This window comes from Tamandua tetradactyla, chromosome 11, assembly GCF_023851605.1.
Source record: "Tamandua tetradactyla isolate mTamTet1 chromosome 11, mTamTet1.pri, whole genome shotgun sequence".
Classification (NCBI taxonomy): domain Eukaryota; kingdom Metazoa; phylum Chordata; class Mammalia; order Pilosa; family Myrmecophagidae; genus Tamandua; species Tamandua tetradactyla.
Window position 1 is genome coordinate 74502163 of NC_135337.1, and position 19006 is coordinate 74521168.

General features: G+C 40.3%; 1 protein-coding gene and 1 non-coding gene across 2 annotated transcripts in view; both read right to left on the reverse strand.

Moving 5' to 3' along the window:
* The window catches only part of ADGRE1 (adhesion G protein-coupled receptor E1), a 117920-nt gene that overhangs the window by 96547 nt on the left and 2367 nt on the right, over positions 1-19006 (reverse strand). Inside the window, exons 2-3 of the mRNA XM_077120913.1 lie at positions 18546-18608; positions 3496-3642 (exon numbers count right to left, since the gene is read on the reverse strand). Coding sequence (XP_076977028.1) covers positions 3496-3642; positions 18546-18608 — 210 coding nt within the window. The remainder of the gene's footprint in view (positions 1-3495; positions 3643-18545; positions 18609-19006) is intronic.
* Positions 3877-3947, reverse strand: TRNAK-UUU (transfer RNA lysine (anticodon UUU)). Its single transcript has one exon. It is a non-coding gene; the product is annotated as a tRNA-Lys (tRNA).

The following is a 19006-nucleotide window of genomic DNA, read 5'->3' on the forward strand; positions in this document are numbered from 1 at the left end:
AGGAGAAAACCACGGCTTTAAAAATGCTAAAGATCTAAGAAACCATTGCCTAACAACAAGAGCCTGAAAATGCTTCCCTAAGTTTTCTTCTAAGAGTTTGTATTGGCTGTTATATTTAGGTATTTGATCCATCTTGAATTGGTTCTGTATATGATATGAAGAAGGGGTCTTCTTTTTTTTGCAAATGGAGATCCAGTTTTCCCAGTGCCATTAGTTGAAGAGATTGTTCTTTCCAGATTGAATGGTTTTTGCCGCTGTGTCTTAGTCATTTTGTCATCAATGCGAGGGTTGATTTCTGTGCTCTCAGCTCTATTCCCTTGGTCCGTCTGCCTTTTTGCCAGAACCATGCTCTTTTGATTACTCTGGCTTTGTAAAAAGTTTTGAGATCAAGAAGTCTGAGTCTACAAAAGCAACGAATACTAAGTGAAACCATGGGCTCTGGTCAATAGCACAATTATAAAAATATACTTTTATCAATTGTGACAATTGTACCACATAACGCAAGGTGTTGATAATACTTTGGTGCTTCATGCATGATTGTTCCCTAAATATACAACTTCCTCATTTAACATAATGTCAAAGTTCTGTCTCTACTGGAATGCAAAATTGGGATTTAAGCCCACGTCCTGTGTGGCTCTGGAATACTTAGATTACAGCTTCCCAGCTGCTGGCATATCCTTGAGTTTCAGAGTCTGGGAGCTTGACATTTACATCAATGTCAGCCCTTTGCAGGCCCTCCCTGAGCTGCCAGAGGTTTCAGCTTCATTTAACTTCATTTGAAGGCAGAAGAGCATGGGGTTAGGAGCATGGAGTGTGGAGTCCCTGAGAGCCAACTTTAGATTCTGATTCTCATACTTTCTAGCTGTCTGACCTGAACAAGTGATTCCATCACCCCGGAGACATGGGTTCCTGGTCTATAATATAGACATAAACATCACCATTATCATAAGCGTGTTGGGGGGACTGAGTGAGAGTTTACATGAAAGAGTTTAGCACCTTGGCTGGGATTTTGCCACCAGGCCTTCGTGCTTGCTGTTCCCTCTTCCTGAAATGCCCTTCCCCAAATATCCAATAGCTCCCTCCTTCACATCCTTCAGATTTTTCCTCAACTTCTCAGTCTGACCGCTCCTTACCACTCTATCAGAATTAGTACTCCTTATTCATCTTGCCTGACTTATTTTTTTTCCCTCTTTTTAATTACAATCACTCAATATCCACCAGACCTACACTACTCTTTCCCCTGTGCCCTGCTATCCTGCAGTCTACTTTCTAACTCAGAGAATTTGCTATTTCAGGACTTCTCAGGCTTCCTTATTTTTCTTATCTCATTTAACTATATCTAACACAGAACATATTCACATATTTTATGTTCTTATCAATCACCTTAGATGTTAAGTTGAAGAAAAGCAAGTCTTTTTTTGCCTGTTTTATTCACTACTGTATCCCAAGCACCTGAATGATACCTGGTGCATAGAAGGGGTTCAAGAGGAGTTTGTCAAATGAAGAAATGAATGTTATTGGCCAGCTTTGCAGATGAGGGCCTAGAACTCTTTCTTGTTGCATCCTTACTTCCTACTACTGAATTTGCAAACAGCCCTGGACCTGAGTTCCCAACAGTCTTCTCTGCCTACCTTCACACCTCCCTCCTGGGCCCTCAAAACTCAAGTTCCTACTGCTGGAGGCAAATCCTGGGTTGCAGGAACAGGAGTAGCTTCCAAGAGTGTTACTGCGACTTGCGTGCTCTGGGCAAGCTCTGGGATCAACACATTCACCCACATTTGGTGAGAAGATGAGAAAACTTGGAGTCAAGGTGAGTGAGGCAAATAGCACAAGAAACCATGAACAGGGTGTTCATTCCACCCATGTTGCTAAAGGTAGATGAAAACTAACTCTCAAGTTTTAATTCGAGTACCTTCAGGAATAAATTCTGGAGTTTAGGTCTGAGCTCTTTCTGCTGCAGGGTTTCCCACCCTCAGCACTATTGACAGGTGTGGCCAGATAAATCTCAGGGGTTGCCCTGTACATTACAGGATGTTTAGCAGCTTCCCTGGCCTCTACAACTAGATACTACCAGTTGCTCCCTCTTCGCTCTGTTGTGACACCAAAAATCTGTTAAGATATCTCAAATGTCCCCTGGGGAAAGAATCACTCTATGGACAAGAAGTCCCCATTACTCACAAGGACAGCCTGACCCTCCACATGGCTCAGAGTAGGTCCTTAACAGGAGTTCAAATCCTGGGTCATCCACTAATTACGTAGTCACTTCTACCTCATAGCATTGTCAAATGAGGTAAGTCTTAATTATTTATTTAGGTAAATAATAAGAACTTCACAGGTGGAGTTCCTAGAGATGAATCCAGCTTGGCATCTACCACTGTCAAGGAGTTAGCACAGTCAGAATGCTCAGAGCAGACCTCGCCATTGAGACACTCGTTGATGTCTGAGAAGAAGAGGAGAGTGAGAAGACCACCCACTGGCAGGGGTCCAACAAAGACACCAAGTCTGAGAGCATTACCTGTACAGGCAAAACTGCCTGGCTTTCCTGAGATCCAGCCGTTTCCAGTGGGAGAAGAGAAACCAGGCAAACAGCTGCACTTGTATCTCCCCGGTAGGTTGGTACACTCAGAGTTCGGTCCACAGCCCGGGGGACTCTGAGTGCATTCGTCTACATCTAGGCAGAGAAAGAGTGAGGGTTACAAGTCTGCCTCATGCTATGTAGCAGACTATATATTTCCCAAATATGGCTGCAACATTGGTAGCCATAGATAGAGAGATGAGAAATTATAGATAGATAGATCATTGATAGATTGGATGCATGGGTAGATAATAGATAGATAGATAATTGATAGATAGATTGGATGGATACATAGATAATTGATAGATTGGACAGATGGGTGGATGAATGGATAGATATAGATGATAGATAGATAATTGATAGATTAGATAGGTAGATAAAGAGATTAGATAGATGGATGGATAGATAGATAATTGATAGATAGATTAGATAGATAGACAATTGATAGAACAGACAGGTTTGACAGAGAGAGAGATTAGATATAGACAGATTGATAGATCAATAGACAGATAAATAGATGATACAGGCAGACAATTGATAAATAAGATAGATAGATAATAGATAGACTGATGATGATGACAGATAATTGATAAATATTTTCTATAGATAATTGATAGATACATAGATAGGATGGATAGATAGACAACAGATGATAGATTAGATAGATAATAAAATGAGACAGCCAGTGTGGCAAAATGTTAAAATTGGTGGACAAGGGTATCTGGAGCGGGTGACATCGTGGTGTTCTCTGTATGATTTTGTATTATTTTTGTAACTGTCCAGCAAGTTCAAAATTATTTCAAAATAAAACTTTTAAGATAAAAAAATCACATTTGGAAAATCAAAGTGGCCACATCTACTCCATATTCCCCCTTATTTTCCCACCAGTGCTGGAAGATTTTGATGGGGTGTGAACTCACCTTTGCATTGCACACCTGGATCCTTGAAGGTCTTGTTTCCGTTGCTGGACAGGAAGCCTTTCTTGCAAGTGCAGAAGTAGCTCTTCAAAGTGTTGGTGCAGGTTGCATGATCTGGGCACACGGTGCTGTTTGCACACTCATCCACATCTGGGCAGCATGGAAGGGAGAATATGGGTAAGGTTGCAACCCCAGAGTGGGCCTTCAAGAGAACCCAGCCCTAGTCGGTGAGGACAACTGAGGTGCTTGGTCGAGGACGCTGAGGATCATCAATGCTTTTGCTACTCAAAGTGTGGTCCCAGGACCAGCAATCTTAGCATCAACTGAAAGTGTGATGAAAATGGAAAATTTCAGGTTCTGCCCAAGACCTAAGAAATCAGCATCTGCATGGCCTGGGAATCGAACCCAGGTCTCCCACATAAAAGGCGAGCATTCTACCATTGAACCACCCATGCACCCTGTCACTACAATTTTAAAAATGAAAGAAAAATAAAACAGTATGGTATTGCAAGAGGACAGATCATAAAAAACTATATCCTAAATCATCCACCCCTTGAACAGGTGATTTCACTCCTTATACTCGGTTTACCTGTTTACCTCTCACCCCCACATCTAATTGGCTCCTAAATACCCAAGCCTGGTGGCTTCTCCCTCCTAAATATCATTCAAAATCTACCCACTTTTCTGCATCTCGACAACTCTGCTTTGTTCTAGACCTTCCAAGGGATTCTACATCCTCATCCCATTGTCCCCTGCAGTGCCTTATCCACAAAGCAGCCATGTCTGAATGCACATTTGATCACCCACACCTGCTTATAAGGCTCATTATTGCACTTAGAATGAAAATCCAAGTAGAAAGACTTAACATGATCCACAAAGCCCAAAAACACCTGGCCCAATCATATCTTTAAGTTTCATCTCATGTCCATCTCCCTTTCTATCCTTCCCACCACCGGGCCAGTGCACACACTGTTACCCCTTGCCTCTGTTTTACCTGGCTGGCTCCTACATTCTTCATGTCTTACATAAATGTACGTCTTGCTTAAATGCCACTTCCTCCAGGAAGTCTCCCCTGACTCCCCCGTAACTCCCTGTGCTCCTTCTCTATGACATTTATCACAATTGTAACCAATTGATTATTTGTGTGGTTAGCCTGTAATGGCCATCTCCTCCCCCACTGTGAGTTCTACGAGGACAAGGCCAGCCCCTTAGATGTGAGAAAAGGGATCCACTGAGTAATAATCTTGCGGCAGGCAGAATAATGGATCCCCAGAGATGTCCTACTTTCAAGAACCAGTCAATAAACATAGCCAAGGGAAATTAAGTTTGCAGATGGAATTAAAGTTGCTAATCAGCTATTCTTGAGATGGGCAAATTATCCTGGATTATCTAGGTAGGACCGAAGTAATCACAGGGGTCCTTATAGGTGAATGAATTCGGCAGGAGAGTCAGTGCCAGAGAGATGCCTTGTGAGAAAGACTCAACCGGCCATTGCTGGCTTTGAAGTCAGAGGATGGAAATATGAGCCAAGGAATCCAGGTAGCTTCTAGGCAAGGAAACATATTCTGCTTAACACAAACCAGCTGATGCTTTGTTTTTAGCCCAGTGAGCCCCATGTTAGATGTCAGGCCTCCAGAACTGTAAGATAATTCTGGGTTGTTTTAAACCACCAAGTTTGTGATAATTTGTCATAGCTGCAGTAGGAAATTATTACAATATAGAGATGCAGAAACCAAGGCACAGAGAGGCTAAGTGACTTACCCAAGAACACAGAGCTGGTAAGTGGAAGAGGCAGGCCTGTTTAAGTCCAAAATGCCTTCTTTTCACTGCTATATGTGAGAAAGTAGGTCTGGTTGAAAACTGAATAAATTCCCAAGCAATTTCCAAGATAATGCTATGTAAAAACTTTTTTTTTCTTTTTCCTGTGGTTTGTTTTTTTTGTTTGCTTTTTTCTTTTTTCTTGTTTTTGTAAAGACTTTAAAAAAATTGTTATTATGAAATAAACTATGTATATATATATATGTACATATATATACACACAAAAAGGCAATAAATTTCAAAGTGCACTGAAACAAGTAGTTATAGAACAGATTTCAGAGTTTGGTATGGGTTACAATTCCACAATTTCAGGTTTTTCCTTCTAGTTGCTCCAAGATACTGAAGACTAAAAGAAATATCAATAAAGTGATTCAGTGGTCATACTTATTTGTTAAATCCTCTCTTCTCTGTTTCACTTCTCTTTCTCCTTTGATCCTTCTCCCAATATTTAAGGGTATTTGGGCTATGCGCATCCCAACCTTTTTGCATTGAAAATGGGGGTCAATAATATGGAATAGCTGCGATGTGCTTTGAAATGTATTGCTTTTATGTATATATGTTATTTGAAGAGAAGGAGTGTAACAGAGCAGGTAGCATTTAAAAATGAGTATGACCACTGAATCATCATATTGTTATTTCTGTTGGTCTCCAGTGTCATGGAGCAGCTAGGAAAAAAAAAATCATGGAACTGTAACCCATACCAAACTTTAAAATCTGTTCTATAACTGCTTATCAAAATGTACTTGGGAATTTATTACTTTTATGTATATATGCTATATTTCACAATTTTTAAAAAGTTTATTAAAAAGTAATAATAATATGGGATGGGGGATGGAACTAACTGATGATCTGGAGAGGCTGGCCCCTCTGCATTTCAGGACTTATCTGGCCTAGGAGCCATCTGGAGGTTGCAGATTTCTGGAAAGTAATCATAGCGCATGAAGCTTTTGTAGAATCTCAAAGAAAGCCATAAGTATTCTTTAGAATTAACAGGCATGATGTTGGTTAGAGTTTCGCAAACCATGGCAGTTAGCAATATCTAGCTGAAACTTGCATAAGAGTAGCCTCCAGAATAGCCTCTTGATTATTGAACTCTCTTAGCTACTGACACCATGTTTCATTACATTTGTTTCCCCACTTTTGGTCAGAAAGATGTTGTCAATCCCATGGGGCTGTAAAGGCTTTTATAAGAAGTTGTTGCAAGTCTTTCGCCCCCAATGGACTGTGAGCTTCCTGAACTCAAGGATTTATGTCTGTCTTGTTCACTGCTGTGTCCCCCGTGCTTAGAACAATGGCTGGTATACAGTAGGTGCTCAATAAAAACTCACGGGATCAATGAAAATAACCTCCCTTGCAGAGCTTTCATTCTAATGGGGGAAGGTTGGGGAAGGCAACAAAGCACAAGTAAATAAAATAAAAGACCGAAGTTATAGAGAAAATGAAGCAAGAAGGAGCTGGTAGGGACTGTGGTGGGCAGGACAGCGGAAGGAAGTACAATTTAAAAAGGCACAGCAAGGGAGAGCATCACTGAGGAGATGACATTTGAGTAAAGACATGAAAGAAGTGAGGGAGGGATCCATGCAGGTATCTCGGGAAATGCTTTCCAGGCAGAAGGGACTGCAGGGGCAAAGGTCCTGAGGCAGGTCTGTGCCTTGTGATTTCACAGCAAGGAGGCCAGTGTGGTTGGAGCAGAGTGGGTGAGGGAAGAGCAGGAGGAGATGAGGAAAGGGAGATGATTCAAACCTCATACAGAATTTGGTAGACCGTTGATGACTGTTTTTTTGTTTTTTTTTTTTTTTCACCAAAGAGAGATGGGAGCCATGGAGGGCTCTGGGCAGAGAAAGGACATGCCATGACTTAGATATTAAAAGTATCCCTTAGGCCACTGGGTAGAGAGTGGACTACAGAGAGAAAGAAGAAGGATGACCAAGGATGATGTCTTGCACTGGTCCGGGCGAATGACCATGGTGGCTGCAACCCGAGTGTAAGCAGCGGAGAGGATGAGTTCTGGGTTTTAGTTTGAAGGAAATGCCCACAGGATTTGCCAATGGGTTAGATATGAAGTTTGAAGGAAAGAGAGAAGTCAGAGGATAATGCCAACATTTGTGGCAGACGCAATTGGTAGGATGGGAAAGCATGGGAAAACGCTTCATAAAGTGCCAACAAAATGCAAGGGATCATTATTAGCATTTCTCACTCTTGGGTTTGTTGCATTGGTCTTGGAAGCCAGGCTTTCCCTCCTTACAAGTGCACGTCTATCTCCCTTCCTTGCACAATACCTCAGACTGTATCTCTCTTCTCATTTCCAGGTTCCTCTTTTATCTGTGGAGGTGACATTTCTCTTTGCAGATTTCCACCTAATTATCACTTGGGTCCATTGCAAGCATCACCCTCTTCCTCTAGTTCAATTGCTGACAGCTCAAATCACCCAAAACCAGAACAAGCCAGCCCTGTGAACCCCGGTCCCTTGCCAACCTTTCTAGCACATCTCCCAAATCAACAAATCAACCACCTTTTCTCAGTTCCTCAAACTCCTTCCAGCCCCAGGCACTTTGCACCTCCTGTTTCAGCTACTTGGCATGCCCCTCCCACTACCAACTCCTTTGCCTGGATAAATTCAACACATCCTTATGCACCAAAGAAAATGTCACTTCCTCAAGAAAGTTTTCCAGTTCCCTACCCGGGTTTAGATTCAGTCCCCTTTTATTGCCTATGCCCATAGAATGCAAATATCACTGAATGAATGAATCACAAACAAAATATGGATGTGCACAAACATACATATTTTGAGCACTATTTGGAGGAGGCTGCAATGCTGAAACTGGGAACAAAAGAAACCCAGGTCTTCAAGGCTCAAAAGACCCCAGCATCCAGCCAGCTGCTATCTGTCATTTATTCATGATCTCATAGAAGAATATCTGTGATACACCCTGTATTTGAAAGTGCCCAGGGCATAAAGGCCAGCAGGGGTTGAGCATTTGCTAACTGTGTAAACTTGACATGTTACTTCCACTCTGTGAGTCACTTTTCTCTTCTGCAAAATAAGAACAGTGATGGTATCCTCTCTACAGGGTTATTGAGATGCAATTAAAGAGCTCAGTATGGTGTCTGACACTAAGTAAGGTATTAACAGATTGGAGCTGATTTATTGGGCCATTTAAGGTAAGTGAGATGCAAAACATTCTTTTCTCATGCATTTAAGTAATGAAATAAAGTCAGGTCAAATAAGATTCAATCCAAATGTCAATTAGTATGTAACATCCCAAGACATGCATGGCCCAAATAACCAGTCTTTCATTCATTCCACAAATGTTTATCAAGCACCTATTATTGTGTCAGGCACTGTTCCAGGCACTGGGGTTCAGCAGAGGAAAAAGACAGACAAAAGTCTCTGCCCTTTTGTCTGATAATCTGGGTTGACTGAGGAAAGGAGATACAGGGTTAAATAAAGTGCTTAGAGAAGGCTTCATTAAGAAAGGGACACATGATCAGAAACTTTTTTTTAAAAGGGCGAGGGAGGGAGCTATGTGCATATGCAGGGAGAGAGCATTCCAGACTAAGGACAAAGCAGTGCAAAAGCCCTGGGGAGGGACCCTGCCTGGTGAGTTGGAAGAGCAGTGAGGAGGCTGTGAGGCTGGAGCTGAGGGAGCAAAAGAGAGAGTGAGATGAAGGCAGGGAGAGGGGTGGCGCAGGGTTTACAGGGCCTGGGGGACTACAGGATGACTTGCAGCTTTTCCCCCCTGTGGGAGCCCTGGAGGGCTGCAGGTGGAAGTGGGACAGGCTATGATTCGGGGCTCATGGGCGCCGCCTTCTGGCTGCTTCAGGGAGGACAGACTGCGGGGGGAGGGGGGGAGTGAGGAGGGAGCGAGGAGGGGGCGGGGACCAGGACCAAGACACACATTCTTAAGATACGCATCATCAGCAAAACAACTTAAGGAAAGGTCTTAATTTGAGCAGAACAGAAAATAAGACTCAGCAAGGCAAGTGACTTTCTCAAAATAGAAGACGAGCTTCCATTTTGGAGGCAGCTGTCGAACCCGGCTCCTCACATGCATTTTCTCCAGTCCCCAAAAATGGTGCTTCAAGGAGGGGTGAGTTCCCATATTGGCCAAGATATTCTTGCCTTTAGAACTGAAAGTCCCCAGCCTTTGGAAACACCCCCGTCTTAGGCAAATCAGGACAGCTGGTCACCCTACTTCAAGGCAAAAGTTAGGACTGCATCTTAGGGTTCTGCAAACAGATGTTGGGAATTCAAGTCTCCTGCCCGTGGAAATGCCACCAGTCGGAGCGCCCATAGCATACTAGAACGGACCCAAGCTGGGAGAGAGTGCAGGATCCCTGGTTATTGTACTTACTCTCATTGCTACCAGCCTTGAACCCAGCTGCTGCCAGCCAATGAGAACCTCATCATTTGTTTCCCTTACGCAGAATAGAATAATTATAAAAATGCCACTGTCAACATTATTCAAAGCACTGCCTGTGTCATTTTTTCATTTAATCTCAACCTGTGTGAGGTTAGTACTTTTCCTGCCCTCATTATCAGTCGTGGAAACGGAGGTCCTGGGAAATCTGTTCAAATACTTTAGGACACCTTGGTAACGAGAACCAGAAACAAAACTCAAAGCAAGGAAGAAGGAGGAATCCAAAACTCACACACTCAACAGCTCTATTTGTCCTTGCACCTCACTACAGTCCCATCAGGGGATCTCATGCTGGGGGGTCTCCTAACCCCCATGAACCAGGTGAGAAAGTGAAGAGCTTGAGATGCTGGCCCAAGGTTTAATTCACAAATAGGTTGAAAGTGAAAAGTTGGGAAAATAATTCCATGCAGATAATAACCAAAAAGAGTTGGCGTAGCTATACTAATATCAGACAAAATAGACTTTAAATGCAAAACCATTATAAGAGACAAAGAAGGACACCACATATTAGTAAAAGAGATTTTTCACCAGGGAGAAATAGTAATCACAAATATTACTGCTCCCAATTGAGATACCCCAGAATACATGAGGCAAACACTGGCAAAGCTGAAGGGAGAAATAGATGTCCTTACAATAACAGATGGCAACTTACATACACCACTATTATCAATAGATACAACATCTAGAAAGAAGATCACAATAAAGAAACAGAGAATTTAAATAATTTGATAAGTGTACTAGACCTAATAGGCACATACATAGTACCGCACCCTGAAACAGCAGGATATGCATTCTTCTCAAGTCTATCCTGGATCATTCAGAATAGACCACATGTTGGGTCACAAAACAACTCTCAATAAATTTTAAAAGATTAAAATACACAGAGCACTTTCTCTGATCATAATGGTATGAAGCTAGAAATCAATAATAAGTGGAGAACTGGAAAGTTCACAAATATGTGGAGACTAAATAGCAACTCTTAAACAACCAGTGAATCAAAGAAGAAATTGCAAGAAAATTCAGTATATATAGACACAAGTGAAAAGAACACAACATATCAAACTTATGATATGCAGTGAAGGCAGTGCTGAGACGTATAGTTGTAGAGGTATATGCTGACATTAAAATAGAAGAAAGAGCTAAAACCAAAGACCTAATGTATGCTTGGAAGAACAAGAAAAAGGACACTAAACTAATCCCAAAGCCATCATAAGGAAAGAAACAATAAACTTTAGAGCATAAGTAAATTAAATTGAGAATAAGAAAGCATAGAGAGAACTAAAAAAACCAAAAGTTTTTCTCTGAGATCAATTAAATTGGTAAATCCTTAGGTAGAGTGACAAAGAAATAAAGAGAGAAGATGCAAACAAATAAAATCAGAAATGAGAGGGGGGACATTACTACTGACACCACAAAAATAAAAAGGAGCATAAGAAGGTATTATGAGTAACTGTATGTCAACGAATGAGACAAACTAGTTGAAATGGAAAAAATTCCTAGAAAAATAGGAACAAACTACATTGATTAAGAAACAGAAAATTTCAACAGACCAATTACAAGTAACAAGATTGAATCAGTCATCAAAACCTTACCAACAAAGAAAAACCCAGGACCAGATGGCTTCTCTGGTGAATTCTACCAATCATTCCAAGAACAATTGATCCAGTCCTACTCAAACTCTTCTAAAAAACTGAAGAGAAAGGAACACTTTCTCATTCAATGGAGCCAATATCACCCTAATATGAAAGCTAGATAAAGATACTACCAGAAAAGAAAATTACACGCCAATCTAATAAATATAGATACAAAAATCCTCAACGAAATACTTGCAAGTAGACTCCAATGGCACATTAAAATAATTATATACCATGGCCAGGTGGATGCATCCCAGGTATGCAAGAAAATCTAATGATGTCATATACCACATTAACAAATCAAAAGGGAAAAACCATATGATCATCTCAATTGATGCACAAAAGGCATTTGACAAAATCCATCACCCTTTCTAGATAAAAGTGCATCACAAGATAGAAATAGAAGGAAACTTCTTGAACATGATAAAGGGAAAAACCCACAGCTAACATTGTACTCAGTGGTGAGAGATTGAAAGCTTTCCCTCTAACATTGGGAACAAGACAAGAATGCCCACTGTCATTATTGTTATTCTCCATTGTGCTAGAAGCTCTAGCTTGAGCAATTTGGCAAGAAAAAGAAGTAAAAGGCATCCAATTTGGAAAGCAAGAAGTGAAACTTTCACCATTTGCAGACAACATGATCCACTATGTAGAAAGTCCTGAAACATCTATGACAAAGCTACTAGAGCTAATAAATGAGTTCAGCAAAGTGTCAAGATACAGAATCAACACACAAAAATCAGTAATGATGCTATACACTAGTAAGGAACAATCTGAGAAAGAAATCAAGAAAAAATTCTACTTAGGATAACAACTAAAAGAATCAAATATCTAGGAATAAATTTAACCAAGGATGAAAAGAATGTGTACACAGAAAACTATAAAACATTGCCAAGAGAAATCAAAGAAGACCTAAATAAATGGAAGGATATTCCTTCTTCATGAATTGGAAGACTAAATGTTGTTAAAATGTCAATTCTACCCAAACTGATTTGAAGATTCAGCACAATCCCAATCAAAATTCCAACAGCCTACTCTTCAGAAATGGAAAAGTCAATTATCAAATTTATTTGGAAATCTAAGGGGCCCAAAATAGTCTAAGGTGCCCCAAATTTTCAAGAACATCTTGAAAAAGAAGAATGAAGTTGGTGGGCAGACTTAAAGCATGTTACAAAGCTACAGTGGTCAAAATAATATGGTCCTGGCATAAAAATAGATATATTTACCAATGGAATTAAACTGAGAGTTCACAAATGGACCCTCACATCTATGGCCAACAGATAATTCACTAAGCCACCAAGTCCACTCAACTGGGACAAAATCGTCTCTTCTATTCTATACCCATATGCAAAAGATTTAAAGAGGACCCCTATCTCATACCTTATACAAAAAATTAACTCAAACTGGATCAAGGACCTGAATATAAGAACCAGAACCATAAAACTCCTGGAAGAAAATGTAGGGAAACATCTTCAAAAACATACGGTAGGCAATATTTTCTTATACTTTATACCCGGAGTATGAGCAATGAAAAACAAATAGATAAATGGGACCTCCTCAAAATTAAAAACTTTGTGCTTCAAAGGATTTCATCAAGAAGGTGAAAAAGCAGCCTACTAAATGGGAGAAAATATTTGGAAACTATATCTAAAGCAGTTTAATATCCAGAAGAGATAAAGAAATGTGCAACTCAAAAATAAAAAGACAAACAACCCAAGTTTAAAATGTGCAAAAGAGGGCGGGCCATGGTGGCTCAGCAGGCAAGAATGCTTGCCTGTCATGCCCGAGGACCCGGGTTCGATTCCCGGTGCCTGCCCATGTTAAAAAAAAAAAAATGTGCGAAAGACGAGGGTAACTTTCCAGAAACCTACAATCTCCAGATAGGCCCCTGGACAGACAAGTCCTGAAACCTAGATGGGCCAGCCTTTCCAGAACATCAGCTAGTTCTCTCTATCCCTTATTACTGACAGCCCCCAACATGAAAAAGTTAGAATAGTCACAGCCCAAATTCCCCTAAAGAGTGGAAGAAAGATCAAAGGTGATGGTGGAGTTATACAGAGAAGGTAGGGTTTAACGTATGAGTGTGAATCATTATATTGATATTTCTTTTAATCTCCAGTATCTTAGAACAGCTAGAAGTAAACACATAAGATTGTAGAATTGTAACCCATACCAAACTCTGAAATCTGTTCTACAACTAGTTATTGCACTGTTGCAATTTATTGCTTTTTTGCATATATGTTATTTTTCACAAAAAAGAAAAAAAAAGTCACGATAAAAAATAAATATATTCCTTCTAGCTTCCAATGTTCTGGAGCAACTAGAAAGAAGATATGAGATGATGGTATGGTAGCCCATGACAAACTCTGGGATCTGTCCTGTAAATACTTATTGAACAGTGCTTTGAAAACCATTGCTTTCTTGTTTTTTTCCTTTGTATATGTTATATTGTACAATTTAAAAGAAAACAAAAACAAATACCAAAAGCCCCCCCCAAAGAAAAAAATTAGGCCTAGGAGTCACCCCCCAGAGAGCCTCTTTTGTTGCCCAGATGTGGCCTCTATAAGCCAACATGGCAAGTGAACTCACTGCCCTCCCCCTCATGCAGGACATGACTCCAAGGGTGTAAATCTCCCTAGCAACGTGGGACAGAAAGCCCAGGATGAGCCAGGACCCAGCATCAAAGAATTGAGAAAACCTTCTTGACCAAAAGGAGGAACAGAGAAATGAGAAAAAAATAAAGTGTCAGTGACTGAGAGATTTCAAACAGAGTCAAGAGGTTATCCTGGAGATTATTGTTACAAATTATATCGATGTCGCTTAGTTTATAGGGTATTGGTGTGGCTAGAGGGAAGTACCTGAAATCGTAGAGCTGTGTTCCAGTAGCCTGGTTTCTTAAAGATGATTGTATAATGATACAGCTTTTACAATGTGATAAAAAGTTAAAGCTCAAATTATAAACTTAAAAAAATAATAAAATGGAGGTGGGCCATGGTGGCTCAGTGGCAGAATTCTCTCCTGCCATGCCAGAGACCCAGGTTGTTTCCCAGTGCCTGCCCATGTAAAAAGAAAAAAATAAAATAAATAATAAAATGGGCAAAATACTTGAATAGACATTTTTCCAAAGAGGAAATACAAATGGCTGAAAAGCACATGAAAAGGTGGTTAATATCATTAGCTATCAGGGAAATGCAAATCAAAACCACAAGGAGATATCATTTCACATTGTACTGGAAAGGCCATTATAAATTAAAAACAGAAAACTACAAGTGTGGAGAGGATGTGGAGAAATAGGTACACTCATTCACTGCCGTTGGGAATGGGAAATGGTGCTACTGTTGTGGAAGACAGTTTGGTGTTTCCTCAGGAAGCTAAGTACAGAATTGTCATATCATCTGGCAATCTTACTGCTAAGTAAATTGCCAGAAGAAGTGAAAACAGGGACATGAACTCACATTTGCATACTGATGTTCATAGCAGCATTATGCACAAATGCCAAAGATTTAAGCAACCCAAATGTCCATCAACAATGAGTGGTTTGTGCACCCGATGGAATAGTATTCAGCTGTAAGAAGGAACGAAGTCTTGAAACATGCAACACCATAAATGAACCTTGAGGACATTATGCTGAGTGGAATAAGCCAGACACAAAAGGACAAACACTGTATGGTCTCAGTGATATGAACTAATTGCAGGCAAACTCTTAGAGTTAGAATCTAGAGTACAGCTTGCTAGGGGACAGAATAGAGGTGGAGAAAAGGGAGCTGATGCCTAATCTGTGAAGAATTTCTGTTTAGGATGAACATAAATATTTGGAAGTGGATACTGGTGATAGTAGCACATTATTGCATGTGTAATTAACTGTGGTGAATGATGTTGGTGAGTGTGGTTGAAAGGGGAAGTTTTTGGTCTTATTTTTCACAAGAAGGAAACCTAAAAGATAAGCCATGGGACTGTATGACAGAGTGAACCCTGTTGTGGATAAAGAACTGTGATAAATAGTACAAATATAAGAACGTTCTTTCATGAATTCTAGCAAATGTACACCACTATTACAACGTGTTAATAATAGGGTGGCATGTGGGAGAAAATACACTTGATGTAAAATATGGACTATAGTTTACAGCAGCATATCAGTATTATTTCGTCAGTTGTAGCAGAGGGACCACACTATTGCAAAGTGTCAACAATTGGGGGCGGGGTATGAGAATGCTGTATTTTTTTACATGACTTTTCTGTGAACCTACAACCTCTCTAATGAAAAAATAATAACAATAATTAAAAAAAAACATTATCCTAAGTGAAAGAAACCAGGCACAAAGTACTGCATATGGTATGATTTCAATTTATATAAAATTTAAATATAAATAAACCTATACAGACAGAATTAGAATAGTGATTATGTAGGGCTGGGGAAAGTTAGAGGGATTGAGAGGTGACTGCTAAGGGGTATGCGGTTTTTCTTTTTGGAGTAATGAAAATATTCTAAAATTGATTGTGGTGATGAATGCACAACTCTGTGATTACATTAAAAGCCACTGATTGTACACTTTGGATGGATTGCATGGCATGTGAATATATCTCAATAAAACTGCTTTGTAAAAAAAGTGAATGTATTCCCTATCTTATCCAAATATCTAAAGGTAACCATTGTCAAGAGCTTAGAATCCATCAAGGCTAGACATAATAAATATATTATTAAATATAAACATATTTATGAATTTGCACCATTTTTAACATAAATGTAATCATGCAATGTACACTTTTGTATTGTCTAATATGGTGGCTACTATTCATGCGTGGCTGTTTGCACTTAAATATATTAAAATAAAATAAAATTGAGCAGTCAGCTCCTCAGACATATCAGCCGTAATCCAGTGTTCGACAGCCACACATGACTAGTAGCTATGGAATTGGGAAGCTCAGATCTAGAATATTCTCATGAGTGTAGAAAGTTCTATTGGACTGCTCAACAATAGGCCTCACAAAACTTATCAAGTGTTGAAGCAACGTGATGGATATGTTGGGGAAGTTATTACACTATTTTATTTATTTTTGAATGCTTAAATAGTTTTAGGGAGAGAAGTGCACATGGCGTAAGTGTAAAATTCAGTGAATTCTCCCCTTTGGGCATTTTCAATCCCTATAGTTTCAGATAATTCCAAAATGCTAAGTCCTTTGAATTCTCATTTATAAATTGCCCAGATAACTTATCTACACTGTACCTGGTCTCTTCACTGTCCAAGGGCTTCCAGGGCTCAATAAAAATGAATGCTATTTTATCAAGGATGACCTTTCTGGAAATAGATTGATGTGATTCTCTCTTTTCTACTCATGGGTGTGACCCCCCCCCCCAACTCCATTCTGCCAAAGGATTCCATCTCGCTGGGGAAGATGAGTTCTTTTAACAGCAGAAACAAAACAAGAGCACAACACTAGTGTCCTGCTTTAAATACCAAAATTGGATTTTTTAGCTACTCACAAGACAAGGGTCTTGAAAGCAAAGACTTGTGAAAAAGTAAAAGATGTTCTAAAGCACTTAGAGTCTTTTCATTTAACATTCCAAGAAGCCAGGCTTGGAGGACTGGAGCATAGAGTTTTCATTCCACTGCAGTATAGAAAGGACTAAGGAAATGATCTAGAGGAAATGTTTATCCCACAGGAAGGACAATAGAGAGGAGGATGAGGTGAGGAAGACCTGTTGGGATTCTCCCTCTCCTGCAGCCTTTCCTCAGGGCTAGGCAGTAGTGAGACACTTAAGAAACTTACAGAAAGAGAAGACACCTATCCAGAGCCCAGCTGCTCCCCACCTCGTGGCTCTAAGATCCAATAACTTTCCCTCCCCAAACACCCAGGCACCATTTTGGGAAGAGCAAGGGAAGTGGGAGAAAATTTGAAGGATTAACTCTTCATACAATATAGACTGAGATGCCCAGAGACCAGTAGTAACTAACAAGCCCTCCTCTAGCCATCAGGGGTTTATGTGGAAAGTAAGAATACTTGTGGAAAATGAATTTACATTTTTCCCCACATGTGAATTGCAGTTTGAGTAAATTCCATCATTCCCACTATGCTACAACTTATGAAACACCTGCCATATACTGAGTGTCTTACAAAGTCACTTCTTTTCATTTAAGCCTCACAGCATCCCCTGTAAGAATCATTGTTATCTGCACTTCACAGACGAGAAAACTGCAGATCAGAGAGTTAGATAAATTATCTGATGTCACATAGCAAATCCAAGGCACAAGAGAAAGAACCTGGAGTGGTGTGCTAGTTTGCAAGTGTTGTGTAACCCAGAAAAGCCATTCCCTTTAATGTTGATTCAATATTGTAGGGTGGAAACCGTTTTGGTTGTATTATCTCCATGGAGATATGACATTCCCAATTTTGTGGTTGTGACCTTTTGCCACGAAGATGTGGCACGCCCAATTGTGGATGTGATCCTTTGGTTAGATGGAGATGTGTGACTCTGCCCATTCAAGGTGGGTTTTGATTAATTTACCGGGATCCTTTAAAAGTGGAAACATTTTAGAGAAAAATCAGATGCAGACTCTTGGAGAACAGCTGCTTCAAAACTACAGAGACATGGATGTTTGGAGATGCTTGGGTGCTGACAGAGAGAGCAGATGCCTAGACATGGGCAGAGCCCCACAGACATTACCATGTGCATTCCCATGAGATGTTAAATAAGCCAGAACCTAGAGAGAGTCAAGGGAAGCCAAGAGAGAAACCCAGTCTGGGAGAAGCCAGGTGAGGAACCCCCACAGGAAGAGGCTGAAGGCAATGGAGTCCAGGAGCAAAGGACCAGCAGATGCCAGCCACATGCCTTCCTAGCTGACAGACGTGTTCTGAACGGCTTCAACCTTTCTTGAGTGACAGTAACCTCTTGTTGGTGCTTTAATTTGGACATTTTCACAGCCTTAGAACTATAAACCTGCAACCTAATAAATTCCCTCCTTAAAAGCCATTCCATTCCTGGTATATTGCATCCTGGCAGCTTTAGCAAACCAAAACAAGTGGGAACCTGGAGACCTGGATGTTAACATTTGCTCTGCCATAATTAGCTCACAGTAAGCATAGACATGTTCTTTGGGCTCCTAGGACAGAAGAGTTCTCCTCCCCAGAAGTCATTCTTCCAACTCATCAGTCATATGAATTCTTCTTGACCAAAACTTACCCTCTACTGTTGGCTCCACTGTGAGTACTATTAGCATCTCCAAACTGTTCATAAAACAGCACCCTGTGGAGAGAAGAAAAGAGAGGCACCAATAAAAAGCTCTTGGGGCTCAACCTGAAAACTACCCCTGGCCTGACTTCAGAGAAATAGACTTGATGGGCTTAGCTCAAAGACCCAATGGAGGGGCAAATAAATTATTTCATATAATCGTCACAGCAATCATTCTTTTTTTCTCCCCACTTTGCTTTTTTGTTTGTTTTCCAATCATGTTTTTTTCAAATGGTTTTCAAAAATATACCTTAAAGCATGCATTTTCAACAGGGGCAATATCTCCCCCAAGGAGGCAAACTTCTATCCTTGGGGAAAGATGGAGAAATCTTACTCTTTTATGCATAAAACACAGACACACAGACATATAATGTATAAGGAGATACCCAATATACCTCTGGTTTTAAAATTTC